Here is a 12,050-nt window from a genome sequence, read left to right as displayed (position 1 = left end):
GTAAAAGAAATCGCGTCTTTATTTAACTAATGAGTGAAATATAATAATTTATTAAATGTCGCATGCGTAACTTTGGACACTGTAACTAAATTGCAAGACTACACTTTCTTTGACGCCGCGTCGTTCTTTGGTGTTAATCGAAAAAAGAAAAATTACATATTTTTAGAAATAATAATAATAATAATAATGCATCTCTCTCTGTTTTGCGCGCATCTTACTTCTTTGCTTTATTATACAAAATCAGCGTATGCGAGTAACAGAGACTAAAACAACGTAAAACTAAATATATATTAACATTAAGAAAGTCAATTCAATGTCTTGCCTTTCGATGGACTTTCCTCGAGAAATGTAATCTCTTTACTGAAATTTTGGATAAAAATATGAAAATTCTACAGGATTGGTACTTTCGTTTATCTCTAGAATAGTGGTCGGGATTATACTTACTGGCTCAAGTGCCGCGACACAGCAAAGAGAGAACAAACAAATTCTAAAGACAGCAAATTATTGTATTTCATTAAGCCAAATATAAGACCATAACGTATTATATAATTTATGAGATAAGTATATTCTAAATGTATGAAATAAAGTTGTATTCAAAAAAGAACATGCTATTCTTGAGAATTTCTGAAATTGTATAGGATATCTTTATTTTAATTTTGCGCTAAAAATGAATTGTCTCTTCTTCCGCCCTTAAGCTATAAAACAATAATAGAAATGTTTGACTTTGAAATCCCGCTTCGATCAAACAGTAATAAACTGATCATATCTTTAGTCGATACTGTTGCAATGTTATTAATATACTGAGATTAATTATTATATATTCGATAGATGACGTTTGTTTTTTCAATGCTTGCTAATGTTCTATCGTATTCTATAATCGTTAGTGTCTTATTCTGTGTAGTGTACGTGCTAGAAAGCACATCACAATTGAATGTCACGATTGCGATTACAGATAAAGAATATATTTGACTATTTCTACCTCTTATAACATTTTATCGAAATAATAATCGTCCAATAAAGAATTTCAAAATCTTGCAGATTATAGAGGCACTATTAAAATAAAAAATAATATTCTAACAAAATATTAATACCAATTCACTATGAATTAATAAGATTATAGCTAGACATTGGATATTACGACGATAATTGATCTAAGGATTAACTGATTATAAAATACAATCGATAACAATTCGATAAGTAACACTTATATATATGTCAATCTGTAATAGCGCGTAAAAAATCTCTTCTCGATGTTTTAGATAAATCAAATTACTTATCGGTACACAAATCAGGGTGAGCAATTGATTTTTTAAACAAATTTATCAATTTCTCATCGCAAAATTAATTTAAATAAGAAGAGAAAAAAATGAGAGCAGACACGGCATATTTTTGCGATTCTCTTTTCTTTCCGTCGCTGTGTCTGAAGCGTGATGATTAGATAAGGCTTCGGTTCATAGTACGTTCGAGATGCAGACCTCATAAGAGACCGGGATGACCGAGGCCCAGCCTCAGTTAAAGCTGTGTATGCAGATTTAACGGACCAAGTCGCTTCTCCGCGATCTGCTGTTAACGACTAACCAACGCTCTTGCATTGTGTATGTTACGCTACCCCGAATAGTCAGTTCCTTTCGCTACTAGCGAGAATCGCATTCGCGACGATCCATTTAAAAGTATACCCGAGATAGTACGTAAGAAAATTGATTTTTCACGAGAAAACTTATCTCTTCTATCTCGTCTCAATCGCATCTTTTTTTTCTTCGCTAAAATAAAACCAACCGGTTCAAGATCTCAAGAGATATGAGTCCTGGATATAAGGATTTCTACAAATCGGCTCGGCCTCTTTATTCGTAAAACCTCTTTCTTTTCGAGGAAGGAGGTCTTTAAAGCAAGATTGAACGGAAAAAAAACGAAAGATGCCCGCCTGCTCGAGCGAGAATACCTCAACATTATGGTCAACCAGTCCGCCGATGTCGCGAAGCAACAGTGCGTCGCCACCGCTAGCACCTGGGTCACCATTGTCCACTTCGCCACCCCGGATATTGTCGCCCGTATCCACGTTGAAGCGTTCGACGTCGAATATACACGTTACGACGTCCAACCCGCCGGTGGCTAGCCTCTCCCGGGTGTCATCGACCTCGAGTATGTCAACGGTGATAATCTCCCAGAGACGACAGCAGCAACAGCAGCAGCAACAGATGATCCATCAAGATCGAAGCAACAGCGAACGAAAGAGCGGCTTTTTGCTGTCGTGGATCCTGTCCTGGTACTTTGGTCTGTTGTCGGGTCTATTTCGGGGTGTCTCGAACGCCATCGGTTACGTGGTTTGGGCGCCCGCTCTATGGGCGTCAGCCTGGGTCTACCTGTTCTGGGTGATTCTGCAACTCCCGCTTACCGCTCTCAAATGGTTCATCACTGTGCTGCACACCCCGGCGTACGAAAGATCGCGCAATAAGCGGTGCGTGCTCATCAGTGGTGGTAGCACGGTGCAAGCGGTACATCTGGCGCGTAACTTTTACAAGGCGGGCGCCCGGGTGGTGGTGTGCGAGCTCGACGGTCTGTTTGGCCTGGCCAGATTCTCCACCGCCTGTTCCAAATTTTACACGATACCACGGCCCGGATCTAGAAACGTTGTTCAGTACATAAAAGCGTTGCGGGACATAGTTGAACGCGAAAAGGTGGCTTATTACATACCGGTGAGCGCCGCCAGTACCGCTTACTACGACGCCCTGGCGAAGCCGCATCTCGAGATCGCGGGCTGCGAGTGCTTCGTGCCCGACGCCAGCGAGGTGACCGCGCTGGACGATCCCTTGGAAATGCTGCGACGTTGTCGCCTGCTCGGTCTTCCGATTCCACAGCACTTTCTGCTGCGATCGCAGCAAGACCTGTTCGCGCTCTACCAGCGAAACGCGTTTCATACCGGCAGGTACATGATGCTGGCCGCCGGTCCCGCCGGGATGCGCGACCGAGCCAAGATTTTGTTACCGCCGACTGTCCAAGAGTTGAGAAATCAACGACAAAACGAGATCAGCGACAGGCGACCCTGGGTGGTGATCCGCGATCCCGGCGGGGATCACTTCATCACCTGCACCACGCTGAAGGAGTCGCGGATCGTGGCCAATGTGACGTGTCGCGTGGACGAGGATCGGGGCGGCCTCGTCCCCGAGGAACGTCCCGAGATCGCGCGGTGGCTCGAACGTTTCTTCGCGCGTTCCTTCGGCGGCAGAACCAACGGCCACGTGAGCTTCCGGCTGGCGGTGTCGGAGGAGACGGGCGAGCTGATGTCCGTAGGTTGTCGCGTGGGCGTGGGTCTGCCCTACGTCTGCCATACGGGAATACATCCGCGCCTGGTGTGGAAACCCTGCCGGCACTTTTCCAGACAGAACTCGGCGGTCAGATCGGGCACGTTGGACAAGCAATCGCTGTCCGACGCCGTGGCTAGCGCCCTCAAACAACCGGCGACCGTCGATCAAACGGCGCCCCATCTCCTGGGCACGGTGCTTGACAAGAGAGAGTCTCTCTTCGTGTACTGGGATCCTTTACCCTATTGCGCCTATTATCATCTCCAGTTGCCTTTCAGACGCGTCGCCGGAGTCATCAGGACGCAGCATAATCCACCCCTAGCGGTGGTACAATAGAGCTTATACTGAAACAGTGCTGTAATAAGCGCGACAGAAGTTCTCTTCGTGTACTAGAGATTCTCTGTCGAGATTACGTCTGAATCTCAGCAGCATTGATCGTATCTCCGAGAAGAAATGAACGTGCCAAAGAGGGAGAGAGAGAGATCCGAGGACGAAAAAATCCCGGACGTGTCCGTACTTACTTTTTTTGTGAGTGATTGTGATATTATTTATTGAAGAAGCGATATCCATTCTTTTCCATGCTCGAGTCTCATCGACAGCAAAGAGCTACATATTCCCTTGTTACTTTACGCACCATACTGTAACATAAATGAATATGGATCTTTAATGATTATACACGATGCATATAGAGTATGAGAAAAAAAGGGAGAGAGAGAGAGAGAGAGAGAGAGCTTATATGTTTTTATGTGTGTATGTATGCAATATTCATTTTACTTATTGATTAACAATTGTAATAATGTTATAATAATGTTAATATCTTGCCGAGCGAGAGAGAGAGAAAGAAGAGGGGGAGGATATACGAGAATCAAAAAGTACTCGATAAGGTACACTCTTCAAAGACTCGTCCCCAAAGATGGTCGATGAAAAACCATTCGCGCTACCGGTAATCGCGGTCGCTCCAAGATTTTAATGAAAGTTGAGCGAGTAAAAATAAAGATGCAAAGGTCAAGTTCGGCTGTATCGGTTAAAAAGTCGATTCCCCGTGTCGCCTTTGCTCGATTAGGGGAAGATGTATGAAGGAACGCGAACACACGCACACTGATGACAAAAAAACACATGTAGAAATCACGTGCTATCGATACTGATTGCGCTAAACGACTTTTGCGCCGCATGAAAAAAAATTATAAGAACTCGTACAATTTTAATTCCTTACATTAAAAGTTAGATTTAACGATTTTCGCATCATTGATCTATCCCTGAAGTAGTTCAATATTTATTTATTATTTTTTTCATTCTCGATAAAAGCTTTCAAACGTTTCTTGGGATTGAGCATATCGAAATATGATAGCGATAGAATTAACAAAAGGCAATCAAGGTTCGTCTGGATAGCTTAAGGTATTTTCACCATGTAATTTTATTCATATTTCGTTAATAAATGTTTAAAGAAACATTAATGTGTGATAAAATCATACGTAATGTATATATTTTTAATGATCCTCTGTAAAAAAATTATAAAGTGCTTCGTCTCATGATTTTGCGTGATGTCAATTACATAGTTTCCGTAATAATTATTGTAATAAATTTTGCAACTAGCGTACATATAGATCTTCCTATTCTTTGTTGATTTATCGAATGTAAAATAGATTGAGGATTAGTCGGCCGATTATTAAAGTCTCGATATAAAGAGAGTTGCAAGAGTTAAAAATAAAAATTCGCATAAGAAGCATTTATAATCTTTTGCAGTTTACTATTCGTGGTATTTTTATAATAAAAAAATAATTTTCTAAAAACAAAGAGAGACTTGTCAAATCTTTGAGCGTATTTCGATATACTATATTATCAAGGGAAGCAACGATTGCGTATACATGACTTTGATCATTCGCTGGAAATCGCATTGTTTGCTCGCGCGACGTAATGCAATGTTTTGCATGCAACGAGGGTGTCCCGCGAACGAGGTTCGCTGGTTGGCTGGTGAAACTTGTAATCTTTTCGCGACGCAATGTACATGCAAAGCTGTAAATAATGCCTCGTTTATAGATGAAAGAATGACCCGGGGGCAACACATGCTGACGGACTTTGACAGCTCGGGGTCGCCAGTTCGTGAAAAAATAGAATGAGAAGAGAGAGAAAGAGAGAGGAGAGAGAAAGGAGAAAGATAGAAAGAGAGAAGTTGAAGAGTTTGCCGGTATTATCTGTCTTTCTTCTCCTTTTTCACCTCCTTCTCTTTCTTCTTCCAGATATATTGCACTCATCAGCTTTCTTCTTCGAGAAGATAAATATCCGCGTCAACATTAACGAACAATCAATTTTGTCGTCAATCTAATTGGCCATCTTCGACTTTGACTAGTATAATTAAAGAAAATTTCACTTCGTTATATTCATATATGCTAGAGAAAAATAATTATTTTGTATATAGTATTTTTGCAATTTTTTCTTTTACTCGATATATATTCTTCGAATTTCTACATTTAATGTAACCGGAGCTAACATGAATCCGATTAAGAAAATTTAAATTTAAGAATCTTGGATAAAAATGACCGGAAAGATCGCTTCTTCCGATCCGTAAGAAATTTGCGAATAGAAACATAGCAAGTTAACGGAAAACTTTGGTCTGATAAGACGCGAAGATATACAAAAACTGTCTGGAGATAGTTTTATCGTGGATAATTCCTCCACGTGCCGCATCAAAAATCATGCTAGCTGAGACGAAGCCGCGCCAAGAGTTCTAATGTTTTTATGTAAGTATCAATGGTTACTCTTTACAAAATACAAATATCTTATTCTGACATAAGATATCTCTGTAAACTATTCACTCTTTTCGATAAGCTTACAAGCGGTGATGGAAATACGAGTTGTTTCTTTTTTTTTTCTTCTTCTAAGGGCGAGAGTCACGGAGAGATTCGGACAACGGCGGCAATAAAGTGTGTAACGCAACCTTATCATGCGATAATATTGAAATGCAGTTCCTTGACGACGGCCAGTAAAATAAATCGATATACACGCCGGTTCCCTTCTCTTATTTCTTTTACTCTCCTTCGGGAGAGACACGCGATAAAGACGTCTATCTTTCTCCTCCAGACCTACGTGAGCGATTCATTCACGCAGTCAAGTTTGCCAACGCTTCTGTATCTGTTTCTACATACTCGAGACTGATAATGAAAATTATTCGATATAATATTATGCATAATGATATATGATTTCCTTCCCCTCTATCTTTGATGTAATAATGATAATTTCGACAAAGCCGAATCTCTCGCTGTAATGAATCGTTAAAGGACCTAAAAGTCCACTAACTTAGTTTAGGCGCCGTGGAACAAGAAGTAAAGTCGTTTCCTTAGGCAATGAGCGAGCCGCGTGGTTCCAGGCACGGCATTTTGTGGGAACCGATTCACCTGGTGGGATAGCGATGATCTAGTTACCGCCAGCCGCATACTCATCCTGGCTGCCATTCGCTGGTGGCAATAATATTTTACAATCCGATGCACAGTGTGTCATCCTTTCTTCGTCTCCGCAACTTTGCCTCTTTTCACCACCATCTAGGACCGAAAGAAGCACTTTAGAGTTTTATACAGAAATAGGAATATCGATTATATAATCGACATTTTTATATATATTAGATTCGTCAACTTTTGTTGAATCATGCAGCATGCAATATTATTTAAAGTAATTTAAAATAATTATATATGTATATATAATTGTTATATTATCAGCAACAAAACCATATGAGTAATTGGCAATAAAGATTTCTCTTTCTTGTCTCGATTTGTCATAAAGTTTTCCGCAGTTAGTAATTTCTCATTTCCTAGCAGACATCTCTCAAATCGTCCTCACATGATTACATTATCACAATTAATCATTGAGAGAAATGAATAAGCATATCATATATACATACAAAGGAGGGGGGGGGGAGAGAGAGAGAGAGAGAGAGAGAGAGAGAGAGAGAGAGAGAGAGAGAGAGAGAGAGAGAGAGAGAGAGAGAGAGAGAGAGAGAATTAACAATAAGAAATACAATAAAAATTATTAAATTACTAATAATTAATTTAAACATTATCATCTCCATTTGTTATCCATATATACAATAGCTAATAATAGTTCAAAAATTAATTTTTAATTGCATTATTTTTTATCTTATTTTTTATTTAAATTTAATTGTATATTATTATATAATAATACACTGCAAATCTTTCTTTTTTCTCTCTCCTATTAGCTCTTTGAAGCTAATATTCTGCACAGTTTTGCGAATTTGTCAAATAGATAAGGTTGCGAGTTTTACATACATAAACAGAATAAATATAACCAAGAGGTGCGATATGGGTTGCAGAAATGATATTTGTCGACAGGGTCAGGCAGCAACGTCGATTTTGCGTGATGTTGATTAACATCATTATTTCGACCGGAGTATCGTTTTTAGAGTCGCATTTCTGAAAATACAAAGAAATTATCGGTTAGAAATATTGTAAAATGCAATGTCGGCGGAAATTATAAAATACATTGTGTCATCGTACATTCATCGATTGAACTTTCCTTCTTCAAATATTTACAATTTATGAACCGTTAAAAGCGTTACAATTACAGATCTTTAAAGGCAATTATACCATTTGTACAAACTTTTTGCACCTATCTTGCAAGATTACATTACTTTTCTAAAAGCCATAGTATTATTTTATAAATTATAGAATTTTATTCGATTTATTCATAGATAACTGCAATCCGAATCACGCGATAATTAAACAGCTTACTTAATTCTGGGACAAATTGCGTGAAAATTTGCAAACAGCGTGAACAGACACGCGTTCAAAGACAATTGAAGTTGTCCAACTCGTCTAATCGTAATTTGTGGTGTTCGCGCGGTTTTAGAGCTTAATCATTTCGAGCGCTCGTCACGGAATCCACGATGCACACGTTCAATTTGGATGTGTGTGTTGCGTAATAGGTAGTATAGGCTCTTTCTCTCTATCTCTCGCCTTGAAACAACACGCATCAGCCTCGCCTCGGTTGCAATGCACGATACCATCCGTTGTATCTAATCTCCCCGGCGAAACGTATGCAACGCGATGAGTAAATATTGTACCCCCGTTAGGGGATACTTTCGGTGTGGGTCGATGTATCGGCTATTAATACCGTTCGCTCCGGTTAGTGTTATTCGGAGTCTCCAGTCGCTCGACAAACACAAAAACGCGCTGCCTCTCCCGGAAATATATATCCCTGGAAAAAGATCGCACCGAGTAAAGATTATATTTATTCGTATATTATATATTCTCATTTTAATAGTAATCGGCATCTCTATATTTATTTATAAAATTGTCGTCCTCTCTTCTCGCGGCTCTATATTATCCCCTGGTGATGGAAGGAAACTGATTGTGAGAGGAGGATGCGGTTCCAATCGCCGATGCTTCTTCTACTTCTTCTCTCGCTCGCGATCGCGCGAGAAGTCGAGGACTGTCAACATCAAGGTGACGACGAGCTGATCTGGGAGTATGACGTCAGAAGACCGCATCGAATCGGTGGTTATCAAGTGTGTTTACAATCACATCGTATCTTGCTTGTCGTGGGTCTCTCGTTGAATCTTGCTTGTATCTTTCTCTAACATCGACTCTTTCTCTCTTTCTCGGCGTCATCTTGTCCAGTTGCTATTGACAGTTGTTCTATATCGATTCGTTCGCGAACGTATATACATTTCTCTTCCATTGTAACCATAGGAAGTAGAGGCGGATTACGGTCCGACGAACGTGCGAATCACATGCATACGATACAACTCATCGTTGTCCGACGAAGATAACGGGGCGATATGGATTACTTCCGGCGGAATTGGACACGACTTTGTCAAGCTAATGTTCAGATCGAAATATTCGCGGGGCCTTCACTACAGAGTCTTCGTTTACGGACAGCCCACTTCGAGAAGAGGCTCGCTATCCTGATGGTGTTATTCTCTGAAACCTTCGCAAATCTCACCATATTTAATCCTTTTCATTCGCTATTTTATAATTATAGATATTTAATCTGTTTGAATGTGTGTTGTATTTTTTTTAACACTGTTACTTTCATAAATTTGTAATAGTGTAGAACATACATAGTTTCATTGGAATAAAAATATCGTAGTTATTTAGGAAGAAAATGTATTATTAACAGAGTAATATGGTAATATATAGATGTGCGTGTCACAAGATTGGAAAGATTAAATGGCACGCGCTTCGATTTACTTGTCTTAAATACAATCATCGTAATTTGTACCGCTGTATACGAATCCTCGATTGACGCTGTCATCCGCTGTCGGAATAAATCCGGAGATTTACCACCGTTATGTAATTTAGGACGTTAACCCTTGGCGTGTTCCAATAATATACGGACAGAAATGTCTCGTAACAAGAAATAAAAAGAGTCCGATAATAAATTTGTCCCGCTCTCTCTCCCCCTCACCTTCTGTCTTCTACATTATTCTTGATAAAAACCACAAAAATACAATAAATAACAGTAAATCCCTATGCAATAATTATTCGTTCTACGTTTTATCTAATTAGTATATCTAGGCCATATTTCGCGCATGATAATGCAATAAATCTTTCGTAACCGAGAGAAGATGATGGATTCTACGTCAAAGAAATTAGTCACGAAAATGTAGAATAATAGTTTTTTCATGGCTTTGTTTTCGAAAAAAAATTAATTTAAAAAATCGACAAATGAGGATACAATAAGATCTTTCGTATAATCAATTCCGTAATTCCGGGTAAAATTAATGTAAAATGATTTTGAAAATGTGAGTTCGGAGATTGAGGGAGGCTTATCGTTTTCAAACAGGCGCAGTGCCATGTAACCCACATATATATATGTATATATATATATTCATCGCGACTTGTAGGCCAAATTCCGAAATCAGACTAACGTGACCGCAGCGATAAGCTCGCGTCGGGTTCCACATGGAAAGGTGTGCGGGAACTATCTCCTCTCTAGATTGGAAAAGCATAATACCAACTAACCGGGATGGAGGCGGAGAGGGGTACCATTCGCGGATTGCCTCCATCGAGACCAAGCCGGAAAGAAATATATATTTTCCCTGCGTGCAGGAAATAATTACGTGGTCGAACATGCGAAACGATATCCGCCGTTCCTTCGGGCAATTACGGAAAAAGTTTGATCGGCTAGGCTAGCGGTTTCGAGCGTGTCGAGCGGTTTACGGGATGGCGGAAGGATTTCCTGCTCATCGTCGTTTATCAGGATATGGAAAGACAATTTATCGATATCTATCAAGCTTTCAATTCTTTCGTTTTAGAAATAATAGCTTATAAAAGTCGAATATAGTTTTAATTGTGTCTATATAATATGTAATTCTATATAGACAAGCAATAAAAAATGTTAAATAAACTTAATTAAATATTAATTATAATTATAATTATAATATATAATTATAATTATATATATATATATATATATAATATAAAATTAAATATACTATAGAGATATTATTGATACGTCTTTTTCATTTCTTGCTTTAATATCTTTTCTTAGAGATGCAATTATTTCAAAGAATAATAAATGAATAATAAATGAAGCAATTATTCGTCAATTTGTCAATTATTCATTATGCGCGATCAATTTCAAATCTTATCGTTACCCGAGACCATCATGTCTTTTCAAAAAGCGTATCAAACTACATAATATAACTGCATAATAGTCCCGAAAGTTCACATATAAAAATAAATATTATGTCTACTACATTTACACGCAACGTATATGATAAATATACGTCGATTCTCATAGTTTGGAGATATTTTACCCTGCGCGACGCCGCGAATGTGTTCACGCGGCGCATAGGGGGTGATAGGATACCCTCGTGCCCTCGTGTAAGACACTCACCCCGTCCTTTCTCTCTTCTTCTCCTCCTACGCTCCTCTGACTTGTGGCGCAAAGGGGACCGCGTTCAGGCAGGCGTTCGCGGCACGCGATCGTCTTTCCCACCCTCTACGAGCGGGGATGGTATCCCCCAGGAATAGAAGCGTCGCGACGCCGACGTCGACGTCGCTTCAGTGAAGGCCGACCATTCGTGGCGAACGCAAGCACCCCCGCCGTTTGGACCGAGAAGCCCTGAGGAAACTGTATCGCCGCCAACCTATCTATCTCCTTCATCGCCGAAGAGAAACGCTTCGCTTCCCATCTCTCTTGCAGAGAATCATCGCAATCCGAACATCTGGAAGACACGATAAAAATGCCACGGGTGAGTTATTTTATATATTATATCCATCTTTTTTCTTATTTTAATATCAATAATTATTCTAGTACGCGAAATAGATTATTTAATTTGATAACAGAAATAATACTGATGTCGGAACATTTTTATTTTATTTTATAGCAGCATTTACTCCGTCAAGATATTATAATAGAATATATAAATATATAAATTATACTAACTTGTCGAAGAAGACATGTTATTGTTAGTTACTTTAGCTAATTTTTTTATAATAAATATATAAAATAAAAAAATAAATATAAATGTATATAAAGATAATAAATATCTTCGCGATATAATAAAAAAGAAATAAAAATTATAATAAGAGAGAAAAATATAATAATGATATAAAACTCTCTTCTATGATAAACACACTTTTATGACTAAAGCATTGTGTGTAATGCACATAAATAAATAGCAATTAAAAAGAATATATCGACCTCTTTGATAATCTAATAATACATTTATCATGAAACAGAGATAATTAGACCTATTGTTCTAATAATATTTTATTTATTTTCTCAACTTTA

At 38.9% G+C, this 12,050-nt stretch overlaps 1 protein-coding gene and 2 long non-coding RNA genes across 3 annotated transcripts; 2 read left to right on the top strand and 1 right to left on the bottom strand.

Moving 5' to 3' along the window:
* The first annotated feature begins 1,913 nt into the window (after nucleotides 1-1,913).
* Nucleotides 1,914-3,635, top strand: LOC145937305 (uncharacterized). Its single transcript, XM_083040281.1, has one exon. The coding sequence runs from the start codon at nucleotides 1,914-1,916 to the stop codon at nucleotides 3,633-3,635; it is 1,722 nt and encodes a 573-aa protein (XP_082896407.1).
* Nucleotides 3,636-6,696: 3,061 nt separating this feature from the next.
* Nucleotides 6,697-7,939, bottom strand: LOC145937307 (uncharacterized). Its single transcript, XR_014425534.1, has 3 exons — nucleotides 7,805-7,939; nucleotides 7,577-7,720; nucleotides 6,697-6,835 (listed from the first exon to the last, which is right to left on the bottom strand). It is a non-coding gene; the product is annotated as an uncharacterized LOC145937307 (long non-coding RNA).
* An 88-nt stretch (nucleotides 7,940-8,027) lies between these two features.
* LOC145937308 (uncharacterized) lies at nucleotides 8,028-9,084 on the top strand. Its single transcript, XR_014425536.1, has 3 exons — nucleotides 8,028-8,524; nucleotides 8,650-8,844; nucleotides 8,999-9,084. It is a non-coding gene; the product is annotated as an uncharacterized LOC145937308 (long non-coding RNA).
* Nucleotides 9,085-12,050: the final 2,966 nt, after the last annotated feature.

This window comes from Prenolepis imparis, unplaced genomic scaffold (assembly GCF_030444845.1).
Source record: "Prenolepis imparis isolate NDT839.2.m4 unplaced genomic scaffold, iyPreImpa1.0 SCAF_6, whole genome shotgun sequence".
NCBI lineage: Eukaryota > Metazoa > Arthropoda > Insecta > Hymenoptera > Formicidae > Prenolepis > Prenolepis imparis.
Note: the sequence above shows the minus strand (reverse complement) of the source record. Positions and strands in the feature narration are given on the sequence as shown.